Raw genomic sequence first — 27289 nt, forward strand, 5'->3', positions numbered from 1 at the left:
GACATCCTAAAGTGGGAGGGACAGGAGCCAGAGGTCGTGGTATATGTAGGTACCAATGACATAGGGAGGAATAGAGAAGAGGTCCTAAAAAGTGAGTACAGGCAGTTAGGTAGGGAGTTAAAAAGAAGGACTGCAAAGGGGGTAATCTCTGGATTACTCCCTGTGCCACATGACAGTGAGAATAGAAATAGAATGAGGTGGAGGATTAACACGTGGCTGAAGGGGTGGAGTAAGGGGCAGGGTTTCAAGTTTCTGGATCACTGGGACCTTTTTGGGGAAGATGTGACCTGTACTGTAAGGACAGGTTACACTTAAATCCCAGGGGGACCAGAATCCTGGCAGGGGTATTTGCTAGGGCTACTCAGGATCCTTTAAACTAGAATGGTTGGGGGGAGGGAGCAAAATAGTACAGAGCAGTAAGGAGAAGGTTAGAATGCAAACAAAGAAAGTTTGTAGTAAGTATTTGAATATGGATGGGAAGGTGATAGAGAAAGGAAATGCTCTGGAAGAAGATGAAGGGCAATTGGCAGGAAAAGGAAATAATGTTATTAAAGATGAGGGAAAATGGGGTTAAGAATTGGGAAATCTCTGAAATTCATATATTTTAATGCCAGGAGTATTGTAAAAAAAGGTGGATGAGCTGAAGGTGTGGATTGAAATTTGGAAGTATGATGTGGTAGCGATTAGTGAGACATGGTTTCAGGAGGGATGTGATTGGCAGCTGAATATTCCTGGGTTTCGTTGCTTTAGGTGTGATAGAGTCGGAGGGGCAAGAGGAGGTGGTGTTGCATTGCTTGTCAGGGAGAATATTACAGCGGTGCTTAGGCAGGATAGATTAGAGGGCTCGTCCACGGAGGCTATTTGGGTGGAACTGAGGAGTGGGAAAGGAGAGCTTACACTTGTAGGAGTGTATTATAGACCACCCGGAGGGAACCGAGACCTAGAGGAGCAAATCTGTAGGGAGATAGTGGATATTTGTGATAAGCACAGGGTTGTAATTATAGGAAGATATACCAAAGAAAAGGTACAAGGACTGCCTAAAGAAATCTCTTGGTGCCTGCCACATTGACCACTGCCAGTGGGCTGATATCGCCTCAAACCGTGCATCTTGGCGCCTCACAGTTTGGCGGGCAGCAACCTCCTTTGAAGAAGACCGCAGAGCCCACCTCACTGACAAAAGGCAAAGGAGGAAAATCCCAACACCCAACCAACCAATTTTCCCCTGCAGCCGCTGCAACCGTGTCTGCCTGTCCCGCATCGGACTTGTCAGCCACAAATGAGCCTGCAGCTGACGTGGACCTTTACCCCCTCCATAAATCTTCGTCCGCGAAGCCAAGCCAAAGAAAAGAAAAGAAAAATTATAGGAGATTTTAATTTTCCACATATAGATTGGGAAACACATTCTGTGAAAGGGCTGGATGGGTTAGAGTTTGTGAAATGTGTGCAAGATAGTTTTTACAACAATATGTAGAGGTGCCGACCAGAGAAGGAGCAGTGTTAGATCTACTGTTGGCAAATGGGATGGGTCAAGTGACGGAGGTTAGTGTTGGCGAGCACTTCGGGTCCAGTGATCATAATGCCATCAGCTTCAATGTCATTATGGAAAGAGATAAGTCAGGGCCAAGGGTTGAGGTTTTTGATTGGGGAAAAGCTAGATTTGAGGAGATGCGAAAGGACTTGTAGGGTGTGCATTGGGACAATTTGTTTTATAGGCAGGATGTAGTAGAGAGATGGAAGTCTTTTAAAGATCAGATTTTGAGAATGCAAAAGCTTTATGTTCCTGTTAGGTTAAAAGGAGGGGCAAAAGGTTGGAGAGAGCCATGGTTTTCAAGGAACATTAGAAACTTGGTTCGAAGAAAAATGGAGGCGTACATTAGGTATAAGAAGCATGGAATTAAGGAGATGTTTGAAAAATACATTGAATGTAAGAGGAATCTTGAGAGGAATTAGGAAAGCTAAAAGAAGGTACGAGGAGACTATAGCAAGCAGGGTGAAAATTAATCCAAAAGGGTTCTACAAATATGTTAATGGTAAAAGGAAAGCGAGAGACAAAATTGGTCCCTAGAGAATCAGAGCGGAAAACTGTGTGTGGAGCCTAGAGAAATGGGGGAGATATTGAACAGTTTCTTTTCTTCGGTATTCACCAAGGAGAAGGATATTGGGATATGTGAGATAAAAAAAGCAAATTGCGTAAATATGGAGAATATAGTGATTACGAAAGATGTAGTGTTAGGGCTTTTGAGGAATATAAAGATGGATAAGTCTCCGGGACCAGACGGGATCTTCCCCAGGACATTGAGAGAAGTAAAGGAGGAAATAGCAGAGGCTCTGACGGTAATTTTCCAAATGTTATTAGAGATGGGGATAGTGCCGGAGGATTGGCGTATAGCGCATGTGGTTCCATTATTTAAAAAGGGTTCAAGGAGGAAGCCTGGCAATTATCGGCCTGTAAGTTTGACATCTGTGGTAGGTAAATTAATGGAGAAAGTTCTTAGAGATAGTACTTATAAATATCTGGATAGACAGGGTCTGATCAGGAGCACTCAACACGGATTTGTGGGCGGAAGGTCCTTTTTGACCAATCGGATTGAATTTTTGAAGAGGTGACTAGGAATGTGGATGAGGGTAGCGCGGTGGATCTTGTCTATATGGACTTCAGTAAGGCCTTCGATAAGGTACCACATGAAAGGTTAGTTAGGAAGGTGCAGTCTTTAGGTATAAATTTTGAGATAGTCAAATGGATTGAACATTGGCTGAAAGAGAGAGGCCAGAGAGTGGTAGTGGAAAATTGTCTGTCAGGTTGGAGGCCGGTGACCAGTGGTGTGCCTCAAGGATCTGTATTGGGCCCATTGTTGTTCATTATATACATTAATAATCTAGATGATGGGGTGGTGAATTGGATTAGTAAATATGCAGACGATACTAAGATAGGCGGAATAGTGGATAATGAAGAAGGTTTTCAAGGATTGCAGAGGGATTTGGGCTGCTTAGAAAAGTGGGCTGAAAAATGGCAGATGGAATTTAATGCTGATAAGTGTGAGGTGCTTCATTTTGGTAAGAAGAATCCGAACAGGACATATGTAGTAAATGGGAGAGCATTGATGAATACAGAAGAGCAGAAGGATTTAGGAATAACAGTACATCGTTCCCTGAGGTAGAAACTCGTGTGAATAGGGTGGTGAAGAAGGCTTTTAGTATGCTGGCCTTTATCAATCATTGCATGGAATATAGGAGTTGGGAAGTGATGTTGAGATTGTATAAGGCGTTAGTGCGGCCTAATTTAGAGTTCTGTGTGCAGTCCTGGTCGCCTAATTATAGGAACGATATAAACAGAGTGGAGAGAGTGCAGAGAAGATTTACCAGAATGTTACCTGGGTTTAAGCATCTAGAGTACAGGGAGAGATTGGGCAGATTAGGTCTTTATTCTTTGGAGCGTAGAAGGTTGAGAGGGGATTTGATAGAGGTATTTAAGATTATGAAAGGGATAGACAGAGTGGGGGGAGGAGCATGGTAGCAAAGGAAGGAGATAATAGGTGGAGAATGGAGGGAGGGCACAGCAGCAAGCAGGGTGGCGAGGTGAAATGAGAGGGAAGGGGATGGAGAGCTGAGGGAAAGAAGACAGGAGGAAAGGAAAGTGGGGGGAGGGGGTGGGGAAAGAGGCCAGCAGGTTAGCAGGAACTGGAGAAGTCTATGTTAATGCCATCTGGCTGGAGAGTGCCCAGACAGAAGAAAATCAGGTAGTATTTGGAAGTAGATTTCAATCTTTCTTACATTAAAGGTTCAAAGGTTCTTATTATTGACACACAATTACACATTTAAAAATGTAATCTTTGGCTTGGCTTCGCGGACGAAGATTTATGGAGGGGGTAAAAAGTCCACGTCAGCTGCAGGCTCGTTTGTGGCTGACAAGTCCGATGCGGGACAGGCAGACACGGTTGCAAGGGAAAATTGGTTGGTTGGGGTTGGGTGTTGGGTTTTTCCTCCTTTGCCTTTTGTCAGTGAGGTGGGCTCTGCGGTCTTCTTCAAAGGAGGTTGCTGCCCGCCAAACTGTGAGGCGCCAAGATGCACGGTTTGAGGCGTTATCAGCCCACTGGCGGTGGTCAATGTGGCAGGCACCAAGAGATTTCTTTAGGCAGTCCTTGTACCTTTTCTTTGGTGCACCTCTGTCACGGTGGCCAGTGGAGAGCTCGCCATATAACACGATCTTGGGAAGGCGATGGTCCTCCATTCTAGAGACGTGACCCATCCAGCGCAGCTGGATCTTCAGCAGCGTGGACTCGATGCTGTCGACCTCTGCCATCTCGAGTACTTCGACGTTAGGGGTGTAAGCGCTCCAATGGATGTTAAGGATGGAGCGGAGACAACGCTGGTGGAAGCGTTCTAGGAGCCGTAGGTGGTGCCAGTAGAGGACCCATGATTCGGAGCCGAACAGGAGTGTGGGTATGACAACGGCTCTGTATACGCTTATCTTTGTGAGGTTTTTCAGTTGGTTGTTTTTCCAGACTCTTTTGTGTAGTCTTCCAAAGGCGCTATTTGCCTTGGCGAGTCTGTTGTCTATCTCATTGTCGATCCTTGCATCTGATGAAATGGTGCAGCCGAGATAGGTAAACTGGTTGACCGTTTTGAGTTTTGTGTGCCCGATGGAGATGTGGGGGGGCTGGTAGTCATGGTGGGGAGCTGGCTGATGGAGGACCTCAGTTTTCTTCAGGCTGACTTCCAGGCCAAACATTTTGGCAGTTTCCGCAAAGCAGGACGTCAAGCGCTGAAGAGCTGGCTCTGAATGGGCAACTAAAGCGGCATCATCTGCAAAGAGTAGTTCACGGACAAGTTTCTCTTGTGTCTTGGTGTGAGCTTGCAGGCGCCTCAGATTGAAGAGACTGCCATCCGTGCGGTACCGGATGTAAACAGCATCTTCATTGTTGGGGTCTTTCATGGCTTGGTTCAGCATCATGCTGAAGAAGATTGAAAAGAGGGTTGGTGCGAGAACACAGCCTTGCTTCACGCCATTTGTAATACACATTTGTAATAAAAATGTAATACACATGAGACAAACAAAGAGTCACCATGAGCATTGCCCGATGCCCAAAACAATAGGAGAAAGAGATACTAGTGTCCGTGGATTCATAGCCTCTACAACCACACAGACTCTTGTTCAGACCACTGGCAGCCCGAGCTGCAGATCCAAACCACCAATATGACCAGGCTGCAATCAGCCCTTCAGAAGCCCTTCTTGCCTCAGCATCCTCTCGAATCCAATACTTGGTTCCTATTAGCCAGTCTCCAGCAGCCCACAGCCCATGTGAGTCATTCAACTGCAAGAGTAGCCAACAGCCTGCAACCTACACGAGTCCTTCAGCCACTGAGTCCTTTGCTGGTCAACTGCGGAGGTCATTATCCTGTAGAGTCATCTCCTATGCTCCTCTTTCTCAGGGTGGGGCTGTGGGAAGTACTCTCCCTGTTTCTGTGCCATGCACCGGTCCACTGCTCTCTGATAGTCCAGTGCCTAGCACAGGTGCCACCATCCTGGGCAAAGCCCTCATGAAGACAGGATTATTTATATAAAAAAAACACTGCTGGCTCCTTCAACAGGCCATTTAAAGCCTTTACAGAGCCATCAGCTTGAGCACCGGGCGATAGGACTCTGGGGGGTAGCACTGCGTCTCCGGTTCCCACTCTCGTTGGGACCACACCAGCGGCAGCGATGTCATTAGAGCAGCTCCAGCAGTGCTGCCATTTTTACTCACCATTAAAAACTGTCCGATACAGAATATCATATGTAGCTATGAATTAGGTCTCAAAAATACATTGCAAAGTGAATTCCTTTGATCTCTGAAAGGTTCCAACAGAACTGCAAAACTGTGACAATATTATTTCCAGTAGAAAGAAAGCAAATCAGAAGACATATCAATTTGCATTACTAACATGCTAAGTGAAAAGAAAACATTAGCTGAGGTCACAAAGACAAACGATTCTAAGAAACAAGCAGAAAAATTACATTTTTATTGAATTATTTCAATGTCTGCAGCTTGAGGAAAATATTTATTATCACTTTTTTTTCCATGCCTTTACAGCAGTAGGACAATGATCAGAGTATATACGTGACATCACGAACAACTCAGAGATTCTTTTTCCTGCGGGCGAGGTAGAATTACCATTAATTTGTAGTGCAAAAATAAAAAGGTCTCAATGTACACACGTAAACAAATAAATTTAAACAACTGACTAGTGGGGATGGTTTTGCCTGTGATGTCCTTGGCTGTATCCACTACCTATTGCAAGAATTTATGCTCAGGGAGGTAATGGTGTCCCCATTCCCAACCATGATGCAGCCAGTGTGCACACTTTCCAGCACACATCTGTAAAAATTTGCCAAGGTTTCTGGTGTCATACCAAACCTACACAAATTCTTGAGGAAGTAGAGGCGCCGACGTGCTTTCTTCAGTGTGTTGGGTCCAGGAAAGATCCTCTGAGATCGTGACTCCCAAGAAGTTAAATTTGCTCACCCTCTCCACCTAATCCCCTAATGATCACGGGATCATACACCTCTGGTTTTCCCTTCCTGAAGGCAACAATCAGCTCCTTGGTTTTAATAGCATAGTTACACATATGTGAAGAGACAAGCTGCAAAATGTCATTTTAAAGCACATCAAAGAAACAAAATGAGTCAGATATATTTATCCTAAAAGGCACAAAGTAAGTTTTTTTTATTGACAGCAGAAGGGCACCTCAGCAGCTGCAAGAACTTACTCTCTTCAACATATACCAGGAACCTTTACTGGACAGCCACATAGTTTCAGTGTTGTTTCTCTTAAACTGGGGGGGGGGGCAGACATTTGTTTATTTCCACACATTTTCCTGGCAAATTCTTTGTTTATAACTTAAAGGAAACATTTTTGTTGGCACTGATGATTCTCATGACTTTAGGAAAGTTAACATGGAATGTTCTGACACTGCTATTTACATTTAGTTCCCAGAACTCCTGCAAATTGATTTGAACTATAAATTACTCAATTAAAAAAAATTAGTGGCAGTCCCGGAGCTGCTGCAATGGCAGCACTACCACTGGTGAGGAGCGGAGATGCAGCACTTCTCCACAGGGTGCTCATGCCGACAGCTCCAAACAGGTTTTAAAACAACCCGTTAAAGCTGTTTTAAAGCAGTGTTAATCTTGCTAATTATTTAAATCTACTTGAAAGCTTCTAATGTCTTCAATAGATTCAAATGCTTTTCATAGAAGTGATTATCATATTCCAGCATTTTTGAAGGCAGGGCCTCGCTTGATGCATCTCAGATGCAGACAGTTTGAACAAGAGCCTGTGGGAGTACTGGGATTCAATCCATGGACACTCAGTGACTCTGAAGGGACTCTTGGTTCTCTTTCTCCTATTGCTAGGAGTGCAGGCGATGCTCATGGTGACTCTGTTTGCCTTACAGCAGAGAAAAGTCAAAATATATCATGTACATTACATTTTTTTGTTATTACGTGACATAAAAAAGAACCTTAAATCTTGGGTTCAAAGGTGAACAGGAAAGTAAATAAATTTGCTTTGAATTTGGACTCAAAAATAAAAATGAGTCCATTCCTGAAAGAATTATAAATGGATGGAATGCAAAGGCATAGGATAGATGGAGATGCAAATCAACTGGATCTGTGGGATGCAGAAGAATGTGTGTGCTGCAGATTTGAAATAAAAGAGCACTGAAAATTGCAACAGCAGGTCACACAGCATTTGTGGAGAGAAAATTAAGTTAAAACCTTTCAACTGAAATGGAAAACTCTGATACAAATTGGAATGGCTGAAATTCAACAATTTTATCTAACCATTGTTGAATCTTGGAAAACTGTAAAGTGCCCTGATGGAAAAATGAGATGCTCTCGTTGTCTTAAATGTGTTTTATTAACTGTTATTTACATTTGTTTAATTGTGTAAATTATTTAAATCTACTTGAATGCTTCTAATGTCTCCAATATCATTATCATAGACCATCATATTTCAGGCAGGGCCCCAGTGGTCGACAAAATGAGGCTTAGCCACTGCTCGTTCACCTTGCTTAATGCATCTCAAGTGCAGACCAACAGTTCATTTTGCTCTTCACATTAGGAGAAGGTACATCAAAGCAGGTAGATACCATGGAGAGTCCAGCTTTATCCCACCCATCCGGCCTTGGTCAGAAAGCACTTCATTGCAAGCAGAAAGCCATGCAAGCTTTCAATCCTAGATCCACTATGAACACTTGACAAAGACCATCCTATTCTATTAAAGTGATTTTTCTTTTTACAACTTGCTATTAATTTGAAGGTCAATGATAATTTGTAAAATGCCAACCTCCATAGTTTCAGAATGTCTCTGAAAATTATTTAATCCACAAACCACTTACCAACAGAGCAAGAAATGTATTGAAATAATCCACCAGTAGATCATCGGTTAACAAATAATCTTCCTAGAAGAGAAAAAGGCAGAAATATTATTTTATAAATTCTCTTCATCTTCTTCTCAATTTTTTTTTAAAGATATGGTGAATGTTTTGTATAATGGAAGATGGCACAGTTTAAAAAAAAAGGCATCTATGCAATGTTAAATTCTCCTAACTCATATTCCAAAGAAATTAATCCGTGTAAAACACACAATGCTGGAAAAACTCAGCAGGTGAAACAGTGTCCTTTATGTAGCTAATATAAAAATACATAACTGACATTTCAGACTTGAGCCCTTCATCAAGGTGTGAATCAGTGTAATATTTTCCTTGCAAATCTCTAATGTTGTAAATAAAGCCTGCATATCTCACCAACACTAGAAAGGAAGATTGCATCCATAAATCAAGCAATATTAAGAACACAATTTAAGATCATTATTGGATACTTTTTGGGAATATTTATTATTTATTTGTATTATGAATACTTCTCCTGCATATATATTATTTTTCTGTCTGCGTGTTTTACACTGATGACCAGAGAATGCTGTTTCATTGGGTTGTACTTGCTCAGTCAGATGGCAATAAATGACTTGGAAATGCTTTTTACCAACAATATTTCTGTAGACTTAAAATAAATCATATGATCATAGATATACTCATTTTACACAGAAGGTGACAATGCTTTATCAGCTCCCTGAAATATCAATCCAATTAGTCTCTTTTTACAAATTGCTCTGCAAACATTTTTTTTAAAAAAGGGCCTCCAGCAATGGATGTTAGATCTCTTTAACATGGAATTTATGGCCTATCGCCCACTGAAGGATCATATCCAGGATCTGTGCTTTCTTTGTCTCTTGTGCTTTTGCTCCTCCACTTGCATCCCAACACTTCTCATTTAAAACCATCATGAAAACAATCTCTAAAGTTACTTTATCGTATCTTTCTTAATACTGTTTACCTTTCTGGGCTACATTTATTTTTACTACATTTTATTTGAATAAATGTAAATAAGCAACTTGAAAATGTATTCAAATTAACCATTTATCTTCTATTTTCTCATTTTGGTCTTCACAAGCATTTTCATTCTGTGTATAGTTTAATTTTCCACTGAACAGGAAAAGAATTAGTTTTACATTGAACACTGGGGGGATGCGGACCACACTGGGTGGCACCATCAAAGGGGGTGACACCAAAACGACGGTCTATAAATTTTTTGTGCAATGTTTCAGCAGAAATGTATTTTCTTTTAAATATAAAAATATCCTTGTAGTTAGTTAAGATAACAAAAACATTTTTTAAAGCCCAGCTTACATGTATCAATATATTTACATAAATATCTCTAAGCTCATATACATTTTGAACCTTCTAATAAGCTCTGGTCAAAGCTGTCATTATTACCCAAAAACAATGATGCTTCGAATCACATGGTTTCATCTGCAAATGCCACAAGTGCGCGCTGTTGTTTTCGCCACTGCTTTTGTCAAGTTTTTTGGTGCTTTAACTACAATTTAAATTTTGCTAGTTGTTTATCTCACTATTATTTTCATTATATTCAGTGATATATGAGAATTACCATTTGTGAGCAACATTAGTACAAAAAAAAATTACTAAAGATTCTGTACAGGAAGAGGTCCATGGAGTTTTTTTTTTGGGGGGGGGGAGTGGTGACACCATGAGTTACTGCACTGAGTGACACCAACCCTAGTGACGCCACTGACATTGAAACACTTTGGCTACATTAACTCTTTAAGCAGCCTTTTTAAACCTCCAGTGGCTCCCCTGGTGGTTCTGTTGCTTTTAGGAACATTCGAAGGAGAAATTACATACACTTAAAGTTCACCCTTACTCGATATACTTACAAAATCATCTGCTGTTATATTGGGAGGCTCTGAAAAACAAAGAATTCCAAGGTCAGATGAACATAATGTCATGTAGATAATCCCTCACATCCCTCAATTAAATTAAACAGTAACTGCAGATCAAGCAAATTGTGAAAATATCATCCAAATCTGTTGATAAAAATTACCAATTAAAAGATCAGAACAAATGAAAACATTGGGAGAAATCACAACTAATAACAGTCTGAGCAGAAAATGAATCACTGTAATTGTGGAGATGGGACAAAATGCCTGGTCACACTCAAACTGGATACACAGGGTTAGTCATGCAAGGTATGGCTCAATGCAGATAATATATGGTGAATCATACACTGTCAACTGCTGGTGATGGTAAGAAAATGTCTGCACAAAACAATATTACATGGGAGTGCAAAAATTTAATGCTTCAAAATTAATTCTAGTGTATCCACCTGTGGTTCTCAACCTTTTTCCTTTCCACTCCCATACCATTTATGCCATCGGTTGTCTGTGATTAATAAGGGATTGCTTAAGGTGATATGTGGGTGGGAAGGGAAGGTTGAGAATCACTGTTCCAGATCCAATTGTTATTGAAATATTTTGCTTGAGAAAAATGGTCATTGGCCATTCCCATTCAGAGCCAGCTCTTCAGCGCTTGACGTCCTGTTTTGCGGAAACTGCCAAAATGTTTGGCCTGGAAGTCAGCCAGATCCCCACCATGACTACCAGCCCCCCCACATCTCCATCGGGCACACAAAACTCAAAACGGTCAACCAGTTTTCCTATCTCGGCTGCACCATTTCATCAGATGCAAGGATCGACAACGAGATAGACAACAGACTCGCCAAGGCAAATAGCGCCTTTGGAAGACTACACAAAAGAGTCTGGAAAAACAACCAACTGAAAAACCTCACAAAGATAAGCGTATACAGAGCCGTTGTCATACCCACACTCCTGTTCGGCTCCGAATCATGGGTCCTCTACCAGCATCACCTACGGCTCCTAGAACGCTTCCACCAGCGTTGTCTCCGCTCCATCCTCAACGTTCATTGGAGCGCTTTCATCCCTAACGTCGAAGTACTCGAGATGGCAGAGGTCGACAGCATCGAGTCCACGCTGCTGAAGATCCAGCTGCGCTGGGTGGGTCACATCTCCAGAATGGAGGACCATCGCCTTCCCAAGATCGTGTTATATGGCGAGCTCTCCACTGGCCACCGTGACAGAGGTGCACCAAAGAAAAGGTACAAGCACTGCCTAAAGAAATCTCTTGGTGCCTGCCACATTGACCACCGCCAGTGGGCTGATATCGCCTCAAACCGTGCATCTTGGCGCCTCACAGTTTAGCGGGTAGCAACCTCCTTTGAAGAAGACCGCAGAGCCCACCTCACTGACAAAAGGCAAAGGAGGAAAAACCCAACACCCAACCCCAACCAACCAATTTTCCGCTGCAACCGTGTCTGCCTGTCCCGCATCGGACTTGTCAGCCACAAACGAGCCTGCAGCTGACGTGGACATTTACCCCCTCCATAAATCTTCGTCCGCGAAGCCAAGCCAAAGAAAGAAGAAACCATGCACATTAGCCAATTAGATACAATTAAAATAGTGGTTTTCAAACTTTCTTTCCACACGTATACCACTTTAAGCAATCCCATACTAATCACAGAGCACTGATGACATGGGGATTACTTAAAATGGTATGTGAGTGGAAAGAAAAAGGTTGAGAACCACTGGTATAAACTATTTTTGCAAAATGATATTCAGGCAAACTACTGGAGACTTTGGACCTGATGAAATGTTTATTGAGCTAAGGCAGACATGAAGGTCATGGCTAATTATAACACAATCCACCATCCTGAACAAGTTGTGAAATTCATTGATTTGCAACAGCATCAAAGTGCAAGCACTGATAATAAACCATCTTACAAAATAAATAAAAATATATAAGCAAGAAGAAGTCAAAGTAAGGCGGTGTCTTTGGTTCATTGATTATTCAGGAATCTGATGGCAGATGAAGAAGCTGTCCTTGTGCCAGTGAGTGCTTGTCTTTAAGCTCCTGCACCTTTTTCCCTGATCGTAACAGAGTGAAGAGGGCATGGCCTGGATGGTGGGGGTCCTGAGGATAAATGCTGCTTTCTGAAGACACTGCCTCTTGTCCTCGATGGAGTGAAGACTGATGCCTGTGATGTTGCAGGCCAAGTTAACAATCCTTTGGCGCTTTTTTTCCCGTCTTGAGCATTGGCATCTCTGTACCAGACAGTAGGTTTAGAGAGTCTTTGATGACATATTGAATCTCAAGCTCCTCACAAAGTATAGCCACTGCTGAGGCTTCTTCATGATTGCATCAACGTGGAGGCTCCAGGACAGATCCTCAGAGATGCTGACACTCTGGAATTTAAAATTCATGACCCTCTCCACTGCTGACCCCTCAAAGAGGACTGGTTCATGTTCTCCAGTCTTCCTCCTGAAGTCTATAATCATCTCTTTGGTCTTGCTAATGTTGAGTGCAAGGTTGTTGGTGTGTCACCACTCAACTTACTGATCCATTTCCCTATGCTTCCTCATTGCTGTTTGTGATTCTGCCGACAACCATGGTGTGATCGGCATTGGAATAGTGCCTAACCACACAGTCATTGGTGTATAGTGAGTAAAGCAGTGGGCAAAGCCTGCATCCTTAATGTGTACCTGTGATGATCATCAGTAAGGAGACGTTATTTCTAATTCATACCGACTATGGTCTTCCAATGAGTAAGTCAAGGATCTAAATGCAGACTGGGCTGTGGAGGCCCATGGTTTGGAGCTTGTTGACCAGCACTGAGGGAATAATGGTATTGAAGGCCAGGCTATAGTCAATTAAAAGCAGCATATGTACGAGTTGCTGTTTTCTCAGTGATCCAGAGCTGAGTGGAGAGCCAGTGATATTGCATCTGTGGTGGAGCGATGGTGACGATAGGCGAATTGCAGTGGGTCCAGTCCTTTGCTTGGGTCCATGTTAATTCTGGCCATCACCAAACTCTCAAGGCATTTCATCACAACAGTTGTTAATGCTATGTGGCAATAGTTGTTAAGGCTGCTCACTCTTGGGCACTGGAATGATAAATGCCCTTTTGAAGCAGGTGGGAACCTCCTACTGTAGCAGCTAAAGATTAAAATCATTGTTGGGCAATGATACACTGGCTCAGAAAATTAAAGCTAGGCTAGACAGACGCTTTTGATGTGAATGCAGCCACAGTGTGCTTACTCATCCTATGGGGAAAGTATGGAGAAATGTTCCCCAGGAGACCATGAGGTTCTAATGCTCATTTCCACATCATCAGGCACAGATGTGTGAGAATCTGGTAGAAGGAGAATTTGAATGATGCGGGGCTTTATTATAGACTGGCTACAGTGACTTGACAACACCAATTGCAGTAGTATCTAATTGGATGCAGAATTGGCTTGAAGGTACGAGCAAGAGGGAGGTAGCAGAGGATTGTTCTTCAGATTGGAGGCCTGTGACCAGAGGTGTGCTGCAGGGAGCTGTGCCACTGTTTGTCATCTATAATACAGGCTTGGATGGCATGGTAGTATGTCTGTGGTATTGGGGACAGTGAAGGTCATCTTGGATTACAACAGGATCTAGATTAAATGGGTAAGAGTGACAGGTGGAATTTAACGTGAACAAGTTCAAGATGTTGTACCTTGGTAGGCTAAACAAGGGCAGAGCTGACAGTAAATGATTTCCTGCCACACAGCTGTTCCATACCTCTCAGTGCCTGCAAGTTCTTCCCACAATTTGCATCTCTTCAAAGACAAGATAGCAACCATGAACAAACCTTCTGTACCCTCTCCTGGTCAACTTCATCCATTAATTTTCCTTCTCAATCTCCAGCACGTGGCAGATGCCTCCCCATCCTTTTCACATCTCTGCAATTTTAAATATGCCTACTTTCTTTTTTCAGTTCTGAAGCAAGGCTATTGGTCTGAAACATTAACAATTTCTCTCTCCACAAATGCTACCTGGCCAACTGAGAATTTCCAGCTTTGCTGCTTTTATTTTATGACTTGTCAAGTTAGCAGGAGCCAACATTTTTAAACTGGACGGCGTCAATTCTATTTAGTTATCCTAACATGGAAGAGGGCAGCAGTCTTCACTTCAGTTTGATGGCTTTATTTTTTTTTAATTTTTTATTTTTCACACCATAAACCACATTGACCAAGATGCATACATTTACCTTTTAAAATATATACAGTGTCATTTTCTTCCCCCCCCCCCCTCCTCCCATCCCATCCTCCCTACCTCCTCCCCCCCCATTCATTTAAAGTACAAAATCTAAGATACATTAAACCAGTCAAACAATGTGGTCATTCAATAAAAATAAACAAGAAATTCCACTGAGTCAATTCTTTTCATTTCCTTCTCCTTTCGTTAATTTAGGTGGTAAATGTCCCCGGTAAGTTTTCTCTATTGTGTTTCATGTATGGCTCCCATATTTGTTAAAATATTTCAATATTATTTCTTAAACTATATGTTATTTTTTCTAACGGAATACATTTATTCATTTCTATATACCATTGTTGTATTCTCAAATTATCTTCCAATTTCCAGGTTGACACAATACATTTTTTTGCTACGGCTAGAGCTATCTTAACAAATCTTTTTTGTGCACCATCCAAATCAAGTTCAAATTCTTTGTTTTTTATGTTACTTAGGAGGAAGATCTCTGGGTTTTTTGGTATATTGTTTTCTGTAATTTTATTTAATATCTGGTTTAGATCGTCCCCAAATTTTTCTACTTTCTCACAGGTCTTTGGCTTGGCTTCGCGGACGAAGATTTATGGAGGGGGTAAAAAGTCCACGTCAGCTGCAGGCACGTTTGTGGCTGACAAGTCTGATGCGGGACAGGCAGACACGATTACAGCGGTTGCAAGGGAACCGGTACACACAGGTACACAGATTGCATGAATTGTTGTTCCCATTTCTTTTTTACAACGAAAACATCTGTCAGATACTGTTGGGTCCCATTTATTTAACTTTTGAGGTGTAATGTATAGCCTGTGTATCCAGTTATATTGTATCATATGTAACCTCGTATTTATTGTATTTCTCATCGTTCCAGAGCATAACTTCTCCCATGTTTCCTTTTTTTATCTTTATATTTAAATCTTGTTCCCATTTTTGTTTAGTTTTACCATTTGTTTCCTCATTCTCCTTTTCTTGCAGTTTAATATACGTATTTGTTATAAATCTTTTGATTATCATTGTATCTGTAATCACATATTCAAAGTTACTTCCCTCTGGTAACCTCAGACTGCTTCCTAATTTGTCTTTCAAGTAGGATCTCAAATGGTAATATGCCAACACTGTATCTTGAGTTATATTATATTTATCTTTCATTTGTTCAAAGGATAATAATCTATTGCCTGAAAAACAATTTTCTATTCTTTTGATCCTTTTTTCTCCCATTCTCTAAAGGAAAGGTTATCTATTGTAAAAGGGAGTAACTGATTTTGCGTCATTATTAGTTAAGGTAATTGGTAATTTGTTTTATTCCTTTCTACATGAATCTTCTTCCAAATATAGAGCAGATGATGTAATACTGGAGAACTCCTACGTTGTACCAATTTTTCATCCCATTTATATAATATGTGTTCAGGTATCTTTTCCCCTATTTTATCTAGTTCTAATCTGGTCCAATCTGGCTTTTCCCTTGTTTGGTAAAAATCTGATAGGTATCTTAATTGTGCGGCTCTATAATAATTTTTAAAGTTTGGCAGTTGTAAGCCTCCTTGTTTATACCATTCTCTTAATTTATCTAGTGCTATCCTCAGTTTCCCCCCTTTCCATAAAAATTTCCTTCTTATTTTCTTTAACTCCTTGAAGAATTTCTCTGTCAAGTGTATTGGCAATGCCTGAAATAGGTATAATATCCTTGGGAAAATGTTCATTTTAATACAATTTATCCTTCCTATTAGTGTTAATGGTAAATCTTTCCAATGCTCTAAATCGCCCTGTAATTTTTTCATTAGTGGATAATAATTGAGTTTATATAGATGGCTGAGATTTTTATTTATTTGTATACCTAGGTATCTTATTGCTTGCATTTGCCATCTGAATGGTGATTCCTTCTTAAATTTTGAGAAATCCGCAATATTCATTGGCATTGCTTCACTTTTATTTACGTAAATCTTGTAACCCGACACTTCTCCATATTCCTTCAATTTCTTATATAATTCTTTTATTGATAGTTCTGGTTCTGTTAAGTATACTATAACGTCATCCGCAAATAAACTGATTTTATATTCCTTGTCTTTTATTTTTATCCCTTTTATATTATTTTTTGTTCTTATCAATTCTGCTAGTGGTTCTATAGCTAGCGCGAACTATAAGGGTGATAGTGGGCATCCCTGCCTTGTTGATCTGCTTAAGTTAAATTGCTTAGATATATATCCATTTACTGTCACTTTCACCAATGGCCCCTTATATAATGCTTTAATCCAATTAATATACTTCTCTGGTAAACTGAATTTTTGCAATATTGTGAATAAATAATTCCATTCGACTCTGTCAAAGGCCTTCTCTGCGTCTAAAGCAACTGCTACTGTTGGCGCTTTACTCCCTTCTACTGCATGAATTAAGTTAATAAATTTACAAATATTGTCTGTTGTGCATCTTTTTTTAATAAATCCAGTTTGGTCTAGATTTACCATTTTAGGTACATAATCTGCTAATCTGTTTGCTAATAGTTTAGCTATTATCTTATAATCTGTGTTAAGTAATGATATTGGTCTATATGACGCTGGTGCGAGTGGATCTTTCCCTTGCTTTGGTATTACTGTAATTACTGCTGTTTTAGATGAATCTGGTAAGCTTTGTGTTTTGTCAATTTGGTTGATTACTTCCAGGAGGGGAGGAATTAATAAATCTTTAAATGTTTTATAGAATTCTATTGGGAATCCATCCTCTCCTGGCGTTTTATTATTTGGTAGTTTTTTTATTATCTCTTGTATTTCTACTATTCCAAATGGTTCTGTTAATTTATTTTGTTCCTCTATTTGTAATTTTGGTAATTCAATTTTAGTTAAAAATTCATCGATTTTTGCCTTCTTTCCCTTCGTTTTCAGTTTGGTATAATTGTTCATAGAATTCTCTAAAGTTTTCATTGATCTCCGTTGGATTATATGTGATTTGTTTGTCTTTTTTCCTTGATGCCAATACCATTTTCTTAGCTTGTTCTGTCTTATGCTGCCATGCTAGAATTTTGTGCGTTTTTCCCCCTAGTTCATAATATTTCTGTTTTGTCTTCATTATGTTCTTCTCCACCATATGTTTGTAGTGTTTCATATTTTATTTTTTTATCTGCCAATTCTCTTCTCTTAGTTGTATCTTCCTTCATTGCTAATTCTTTTTCTATATTTACTATTTCCCTTTCCAACTGCTCTGTTTCCTGATTCTAGTCCTTCTTCATCTTGGTTACATAACTTATTATTTGCACTCTAATGAACGCTTTCATTGCATCCCATAGTATAAACTTATCTTTCACTGATTCCGTATTTATTTCAAAGTACATTTTAATTTGTCTTTCAATGAATTCTCTAAAATCCTGCCTTTTAAGTAGCATGGACTTTAATCTCCATCTATACATTCTTGGAGGGATGTCCTCTAACTCTATTGTCAATATCAAGGGTGAATGGTCCGATAATATTCTAGCTTTATACTCTGTTTTTCTTACTCTATCTTGCATACGAGCTGATAACAGAAATAAGTCTATTCTTGAGTATGTTTTATGTCTACCCAAATAATATGAATATTCCTTTTCCTTTGGGTGTTGTTTCCTCCATATATCCAAAAGTTGCATTTCTTGCATCGATTTAATTATAAATTTGGTTACTTTGTTCTTTCTGTTAATGTTTTTCCCAGTTTTATCCATATTTGAATCCAAATTAAGGTCGAAATCCCCTCCTATTAATATGTTCTCTTGCGTATCTGCTATCTTCAAAAAAATATCTTGCATAAACTTTTGATCTTCTTCGTTAGGTGAATATACATTGAGTCGATTCCAAAACTCCAAATATATCTGACATTTTATCATTACATATCTCCCTGCTGGATCTATTATTTCCTCCTCTATTTTAATTGGTACATTTTTACTGATTAATATAGCTACTCCTCTAGCTTTTGAATTATACGACGCTGCTGTTACATGTCCTACCCAATCTCTCTTTAATTTCTTGTGCTCCAATTCAGTTAAATGTGTTTCTTGCACAAATGCTATATCAATTTTTTCTTTTTTCAGTAAATTTAGCAGTTTCTTCCTATTGATTTGGTTATGTATTCCATTAATATTTAAAGTCATATAGTTCAACATAGCCATTTCATACTTTGTATATCTTCCCTTTCCGTTTCTCCATCATCACCTTTCCTTCTTATCCATTTCTGCTTTCTTGCTTTGAACACTTTATAAGACAACATTTCTAAAACATCAAACATTTCCCTTATTCTCCTATTTAAAATTTCTTTAACCCCATTCTCCCCTCCCCCTCCTGAGTTGCCCTTTATCTCTTGTCGGGCAACCACATCTCCCCTCTCCATTTGGATTTGCGAATTCACTCGCAAACGTCAACTGATTTTGCAGTGACTGTAACTCCTCCCCACCCAGCCCCCCCCCCGGAAAAGATTTCAATTTTCATATATAACAAAGGTCACTCTTTTAATTCCCTCCTTATTCCCTCTATTCCCTTTCATTCCTTTATTAATTCTTATCTATACTCTATATATTTTCCTCTAAATACGGATACATTCATGTATACACATATATACATAGACATATATATGTCTATATATATATATATATAGACATACATATGTGTGTGTCCGCGGGTGCGGGTGCGCATCCGCGGGTGCGCCGGCGCGCGGGTCCGCCTGCGCGCGGGTCCGCCTGCGCGTGGGTGTGCCTGTGTGTATGTATATATACATATATATGTATATATACGTATATATGTGTGTGTGTGTGTATACGTGCGTGTGTGTATACGTGCGTGTGTGTATACGTGCGTGTGTGTATACGTGCGTGTGTGTATACGTGCGTGTGTGTATACGTGCGTGTGTGTATACGTGCGTGTGTGTATACGTGCGTGTGTGTATACGTGCGTGTGTGTATACGTGCGTGTGTGTATACGTGCGTGTGTGTATACGTGCGTGTGTGTATACGTGTGTGTGTATACGTGTGTGTGTATACGTGTGTGTGTATACGTGTGTGTGTATACGTGTGTGTATACGTGTGTGTGTATATATATATATGTATAATATGTATATATGTTTATATATATGTATATATATATGTCAGTCAGAAGTTCCTCTGTTTGCGCGAAAGCCGCACTGTGATTTTGGGAGAATATTCTCGGCGACACTAGGTATTATTCTATTTAGTAGAATCCTAGCGAAGATTTTGCCTGCAATGGAGAGCAACGTGATTCCCCTGTAGTTTGAGCAGTCTGATTTCTCGCCTTTGTTTTTGTACAGGGTGATGATGGTGGCATCACGAAGATCCTGAGGCGGTTTACCTTGGTCCCAACAAAGCTTGAAAAACTCATGCAGTTTGGCATGCAGAGTTTTGCCACCAGCCTTCCAGACTTCTGGGGGGATTCCATCCATACCTGCTGCTTTGCCACTTTTCAGTTGTTCGATTGCCGCGCAAACAGAGGAACTACTGACATGGTCTTTGCCCTCAGACAGCTCCAAGAAAAGTGCAGAGAACAAAACAAAGGACTCTACATCACCTTTGTTGACCTCACCAAAGCCTTCGACACCGTGAGCAGGAAAGGGCTTTGGCAAATACTAGAGCGCATCGGATGTCCCCCAAAGTTCCTCAACATGATTATCCAACTGCACGAAAACCAACAAGGTCGGGTCAGATACAGCAATGAGCTCTCTGAACCCTTCTCCATTAACAATGGCGTGAAGCAAGGCTGTGTTCTCGCACCAACCCTCTTTTCAATCTTCTTCAGCATGATGCTGAACCAAGCCATGAAAGACCCCAACAATGAAGACGCTGTTTACATCCGGTACCGCACGGATGGCAGTCTCTTCAATCTTAGGCGCCTGCAAGCTCACACCAAGACACAAGAGAAACTTGTCCGTGAACTACTCTTTGCAGATGATGCCGCTTTAGTTGCCCATTCAGAGCCAGCTCTTCAGCGCTTGACGTCCTGCTTTGCGGAAACTGCCAAAATGTTTGGCCTGGAAGTCAGCCTGAAGAAAACTGAGGTCCTCCATCAGCCAGCTCCCCACCATGACTACCAGCCCCCCCACATCTCCATCGGGCACACAAAACTCAAAACGGTCAACCAGTTTACCTATCTCGGCTGCACCATTTCATCAGATGCAAGGATCAACAATGAGATAGACAACAGACTCGCCAAGGCAAATAGCGCCTTTGGAAGACTACACAAAAGAGTCTGGAAAAACAACCAACTGAAAAACCTCACAAAGATAAGCGTATACAGAGCCATTGTCATACCCACACTCCTGTTCGGCTCCGAATCATGGGTCATCTACCGGCACCACTTACGGCTCCTAGAACGCTTCCACCAGCGTTGTCTCTGCTCCATCCTCAACATCCATTGGAGCGCTTACACCCCTAACGTTGAAGTACTCGAGATGGCAGAGGTCGACAGCATCGAGTCCACGCTGCTGAAGATCCAGCTGCGCTGGATGGGTCACGTCTCCAGAATGGAGGACCATCGCCTTCCCAAGATCGTGGTATATGGCGAGCTCTCCACTGGCCACCGTGACAGAGGTGCACCAAAGAAAAGGTACAAGGACTGCCTAAAGAAATCTCTTGGTGCCTGCCACATTGACCACCGCCAGTGGGCTGATAACGTCTCAAACCGTGCATCTTGGCGCCTCACAGTTTGGCAGGCAACAACCTCCTTTGAAGAAGACCGCAGAGCCTACCTCACTGACAAAAGGCAAAGGAGGAAAAACCCAACACCCAACCCCAACCAACCAATTTTCCCTTGCAACCGCTGCAATCGTGTCTGCCTGTCCCGCATCGGACTTGTCAGCCACAAACGAGCCTGCAGCTGACGTGGACTTTTTACCCCCTCCATAAATCTTCGTCCGCGAAGCCAAGCCAAAGAAAAGAAAAAGATATGTATATGTATGTATATGTATATATAGTTCGTGGTCATTTTTACTCTCATTACATGTCTTCATCTCTCTGCTTGTTTTGTAGTTGTTCTGCAAATTTTCGTGCTTCCTCTGGATCCGAGAATAGTCTGTTTTGTTGCCCTGGACTAACTATTTTAAGTACCGCTGGGTACTTTAACATAAATTTATATCCTTTTTTCCATAAGATCGTTTTTGCTGTATTGAACTCCTTCCTCTTCTTCAGGAGTTCAAAACTTATGTCTGGATAGAAAAAAATTTTTTGACCTTTGTATTCAGTGGCTTTTTGTCTTCTCTTATTTTCTTCATTGCTTTCTCCAATATATTTTCTCTTGTTGTATATCTTAAGAATTTTACTAAAATGGATCTTAATTTTTGCTGCGGTTGTGGTTTTGGGGCTAATGTTCTATGTGCCCTCTCTATTTCCATTTCTTCCTGTAATTCTGGTCTTCCTAGGACCCTGGGGATCCAATCTTTTATAAATTCTCTCATATTCTTGCCTTCTTCATCTTCCTTAAGGCCCACTATCTTTATATTATTTCTTCTATTATAGTTTTCCATTATATCTATCTTCTGAGCTAACAGCTCATGTGCCTCTAACTTTTTTATTAGATGCTTCTAATTTCTCTTTTAAGTCCTCTACTTCCATTTCTACGATTATTTCTCATTCTTCCACATTATCCACTCTTTTTCCTATCTCTGATATGACCATTTCCATTTTATTCATTTTTTCTTCTGCACTCTTAATTCTTCTTTTTATCTCATTAAATTCTTGTAATTCTTTCACTGATTCCATATATTCTTTAAAAAAAGATATATCCATTGTCTTGCCTTTCTCTTCTTCCATTTCTTTCTGTTCTTCTTCTTCCTCTGGGTTGACCATCTGTTGCTTCCTTGTTTTCTTTTTACCCTCTTCTTTCTTGTTGTCGTTATTGTCTGTGTTCTGCACCTGTTGCTGTGTTGCAGGTGTCTCTCTCAGTTGTGGAGATCGACTCCGCAGCTGCTCCCCCCTCCCGTCAGTGTGTTTTTATTTCATGCGCGGTTGCGCACTTTTACTCGGCTCCTCGAGCCATTTTTGTAGTCCCGAGCTCGGGACTTCCACTGACCTGAGGGAGCGGGCTTCTCTCTCCGCAGCGGGTCTCCTCGGACAGGTAAGGCCTTCACCTTCTTCTTCTGACATTCTTTCTTCTTCTCTTCTTCCCGTTGTTTTTGACTTTTCTCTCTTTGCTGCCATTTTTTTCTCACCTTTATTTTTACTTCGTTTTAATTTTTTCTCTTGTATCTTTGTGTTTTGTGCGTTTTTTTTAACTTTTCCGGAGAGGGCTGGAATTCCCTGACCGGCCACTACTCCATCACGTGACTGCTCCAGTTTGATGGCTTTATGAAGCAATATATATTGCAGACATTTATTTTTCCACATCAAACTGGAATATCTCAGAGATTAATGAGACCCATCAAAGTACTCCAGGTTAACAAACAGACTTCAGTAGCAGAATAGAGAAATCTAGAAGTAGAATAATCATACCTTGAAAGTGGTGCTACATAAAGATTGGGTAGTCAAAAAGGGTTTTGACACATTAGCCTTCATAAATCAGAGCACAGGTTGGGAATTTCTCGTTGGGAGCTGCGAGAGTGGGGCTTGGAATGAGAAGAGGATCAATTAAAAGACACCAGGAAAGGCAGGTGCTTGTTTAAATATCTTCATTGGCTAATTAGCTGTAGCCAATAAAGGAAAGGGCAGTTTAAATGGAGCAACCACTGGGAGCGGCCATTGTAAGAATGGGACTTTGAGGTTTTGGCAAGCAGAGGCTGAAGGTACAGGAGTTGAAGTAAGGCAAGGACTATCCTGTTGAAGAACAAAAGGATTCAGCAAGAAGGCATAGGTAGAGGCAGGTTCTTCTATTTTTTTCTATTTCCTCGACAATAGGAATGGCAGCCAGGGCAAGGACATTCTCCTCTTGCAGAATGTGGATATCAAGGAAGCCAACAGTATCCATGACAATTTCATCTGTGAGGTGCACCCAACTGCACCTCCTTACAAACCATGTTAGGGAATTGGAGCTGGATGAATTCCACATCATTTGGGAAGCTGAGGGTGTGATGGACAGGAATTATAGGGACACAATTACACCCAAGAGGCAGGTAGCTGCATGACAGTCATGAGAGGGAAAGGAAAAAGGTGGTTAATTCAAGATCCTCCTTTTACCCTCAAAATGTTCCCCTCAAATAGCATATATTCCATTTTGGACACTGTTGGGGGGTAAGTGACCAACCAGAGACCTGAGTGGCAATAGCCTAGTGTGGAGAGGGGTGCATGAGGAGGGGAGGGTTGGACCTGTTGTGGGTGCATTTTTGCCGGTAGTAGTTTGTTTGTAAACAGTAGTAGTTGGTAAACACATGCATTTGATCAAATAAAGGAGAAATATGGGATATCACAAAATACAATATTTGTATATTATCAATTACAATCATATTTGAAGGGAAAAATAGGAATGAATTTGGGACTTTCAGAGTATAGCCAATTTGAATATGTTATAACAGATACTTTTATTATTCAAAGATTTATAACTACTATATATAATAAATTACAAAAAATAAAGGAAAAGAAAGATTTGTATAAAACTAAACTGAAGTGGGAACAGGATTTAAATATACAAATTCATGAAGAAATATGGATAAAATTGTGTGGAAATAGTGTAACTAAAACAATAAATACATTTTTTTTTACATCAAATGTATTATACACTCTACAAGTTGAATAAATTTAATTTAAAATTCCTCTGCTCAATGTTTTAGATGTAAAAAAAAAAGTTGGTAATTTTGTTTTATATTCTGTATGGTCGTGTGAAAAGGTAAAATATTTTTGGAAAGCATTATGTGTTATCTTATTTAAGATATTAAAAGTGAAGGTTAAATTGGATCCAAGAATTTTTTTTTGTTCAGCAATTTGTATGATGAAGATATTCAGTTAAAATTAGATAAATATAAAGACATTTTTGAGTCTAGCAACCGCAATAGCGAGAAAATATGTAGCAAAACATGGAAATTGGAAAATTGTTAAATTGGAAGAATGGTTTAGTTAAATAAAATATTGCCTCCCATTAGAAAAAAAATTACTTATGAGAGATGATTATGATAAATTTTGTCAAATATGGGAGCCTTATGACCGCAACTGTGAAATTTTTGTTAATAAAAGTAATTGTTCATCTTTACCCCTGTGTGATATGCCTTCTTTGTGGTTGCTGGTTTGATCTTGTAACAAGTTCTATAAGAAAGTGAACAGCCAAATTAAAAATGTTGGTCCTTTGGAGAAGAGTGAAGTATGAATGATAGGGAATAATAAAAGGGAAACAGATTTTGAAAGGATCTTTAGGGAGTCCAATCTTGGACTAAAATGGTCCCCTCCTGTACAAACTCAAGCGTCTGCGACCAACTCACCACGTAAAAGTGTGCCATTAACATGAAAGACGATATTTCCTGCTTTAAAAGTTGGAGAGAAACTTATTCTTCCACCTCTCATTCGGCTGAAGCACAGGTGTAAAAGGACAGGTGTCAAAGGGCAGTTCCCCTGCCCACCACCTACGTACCTGTCGACAATTTGTCGGCCACGTTTCCTTGCTGCATCAGCAGAGTCCGGCTTCGGTGCAAACTCATGCAGAGAACGAAATGACCGTAATCACGGCCCCGGCTCCAAGTTTTCCCGAGAAGGAAAAAAATAAACAAAATGAGTAGAGAGGCGGTTTCAACTTGGCCTTTGTCACGTCGGTGGCTGAGACCGAGTTTTCAGCGACCTGGGAGCGTGCGCCCAACGGGAGCAGTCGTTTTGTATCTTCCTGGGTTGCTATGGAGACAAACACTTGGACCACCCACTCAACAAACCATGCCCTCGCAACTTTCGTCCCCTTGACTCGGACGCCGACTTCCCCGACCCTGGCTGCTCATTTGGGTCTGCCCGGTCATCAAGACCCGCATCGTTTGCTTCGCCGGCCCTCGCTGCTGTTTCCAACACCACTTTCGCCTCACTGGCAAACATCACAAAGGAGCAAATCACAACCCAAGTTCCCGAGCGAAGGCAGCCCATGACAGTTTTAAAGGAAAGGATGGGGGTGGGGGGTGAAATAAGAAAACCCTCGACGCCTTTCTATTTGCACAATCCCCTTGTAACCAGATTGACATGTTTTTAAACAGCAACATTGCCAATTATTTGTTATGTGCAGGCAGGTGCGTGGAGAGGTATGGTCCAGTTGCTTGTCAGTGGGATAATCGTTCGGCACAGACCAAATTTAGACATACAGCACTGTCCCAGGCCCTTCTGGCCCAAAAGCCAGTGCTGCCCAAAAACGCCCAATTTTACCAACAACATTTCAGGGTGGGAGGAAACTCATGCACCCAGAGAAAACCCACACAGACACTGGGAGAACATACAAACTCCTTACAGAGTGCCCTGGATTCGAACCCTTGGCACTGGCACGAACAGAGCCTAATCATACTGCCCTAAAAGGGCCAAAACACCTGTTTCTGTGCTATAATGTTCTATGGTTCTAAAATTGACACCAATTTGTTGGCTGTGCATTGCTCACTGTGTTTTAACGTTGAACCATATTCAGTTGGCTCAAGATGGGAAAAAAGCCACAGAACAAGAAAATTATATGCCCATTGGATTGGTATTGTGCTACTATAGCACCACGACAAGTTCCAGCAAACTGGCTGCCGAAAGTCATGACGTCACGGCGTGGTGACATCATTGGGACATACGACAGAGTTTGGTTTGAACTTCCTCTCAAATGCAACTCGTTGCTCTCCTCTCAATTTATCCACGGTGACTTTAGTAGCTACAACTGGTAACCTCAATGGGCCCAAAACAAAAATTTGGACCAGCAATGGACAGTGCAGCAGTATCCCTAAAACTGCCAGTCTTCTGGATGTGGCAACCAGAAGTCTGGTTCGGACAGGCAGAGGCACAATTTCATATCAGAAAAATAGAGCTGAATGCCACCAAGTATTACCATGTGGTGAGTGCCTTGGATCAGGACACAGCCAGCCACATTGTGGATTTCCTTCGGGAACCACCACCGCACAGCAAGTATGAGGCGCTGAAAGCACTCCTCTTGCTTATTTACGGACTCTTCCAGTGGGACTGAGCTGCGCAGTTCCTTCACATGGGCGGCCTGGGAGACCATGCCCTTTCAGAGCTTATGGGTGACATATTGGCACTGGCTGAAGGCCACAAGCCATGTTTGCTCTTTGAACTGCTATTTCTAGAGCATTTGCCAATAGACGTCCATTGCACGCTATCCAACAAGATTTCAGCAAATCTTGAGCAGTGGCTGCACAGGTGGACATCCTGTGGCACGTGAAGCAGCAGGGTGTGAAGCCCATCAAAATAAATGCTGCGTAACACCCCAAGGCACCGAACCTTCAAGTTCCAACGAGAAAAAGTCTTCAGCCAAATGTGACTGAGACTAGCAGTCGGTACTTCTATCACTAACATTGGGGAGTCTGTACCTGCAAATGCTGTACGCCTTGTGATTTCTCAGGAAACTCCCAGGTCTGCTGTCAATAATAGCTATAACAGCTGGCCACCATGACAGCCAGCCATCGAAATGGCCTGCCTTGTATCTGGGATGAACTCGGAGTGAAAATTCCTCGTGGACTCTGGTTCAGAGATAAGTGTCCTTCATTCTTCAGTTTTCAACACTCATACCAGGTCCCGACAGCACTATCCATACGTACTGTATGAGAACCGCAACTGTGAAATTTGAAAGCAGCAAGTTTACAAGGAGGTTCACTCTTGCTGCCATGCCCCAGCCATTGCTGGGAGCAGACTTCCTCCGCACCCAATCCAGAATGGTGGATATGAAAGGATGCTGCT

At 41.2% G+C, this 27289-nt stretch overlaps 1 protein-coding gene across 6 annotated transcripts in view; it reads right to left on the bottom strand.

Annotated features, from left to right (window-relative positions):
* Nucleotides 1–25421, bottom strand: part of LOC138755109 (regulator of G-protein signaling 22-like) — a 158211-nt gene extending 132790 nt beyond the window's left edge. For 3 of the 6 annotated variants that reach the window (XM_069920414.1, XM_069920413.1, XM_069920415.1), the window contains exons 1-3: nucleotides 24856–24986; nucleotides 10275–10303; nucleotides 8380–8442 (exon numbers count right to left, since the gene is read on the bottom strand). In XM_069920414.1, coding sequence (XP_069776515.1) covers nucleotides 8380–8442; nucleotides 10275–10303; nucleotides 24856–24937 — 174 coding nt within the window. In that variant the 5' untranslated portion in view covers nucleotides 24938–24986. The other 3 variants (XM_069920416.1, XM_069920411.1, XM_069920412.1) reach the window with 2 other exon arrangements.
* Nucleotides 25422–27289: the final 1868 nt, after the last annotated feature.

This window comes from Narcine bancroftii, chromosome 2 (assembly GCF_036971445.1).
Source record: "Narcine bancroftii isolate sNarBan1 chromosome 2, sNarBan1.hap1, whole genome shotgun sequence".
In the NCBI taxonomy this organism is placed as follows: domain Eukaryota; kingdom Metazoa; phylum Chordata; class Chondrichthyes; order Torpediniformes; family Narcinidae; genus Narcine; species Narcine bancroftii.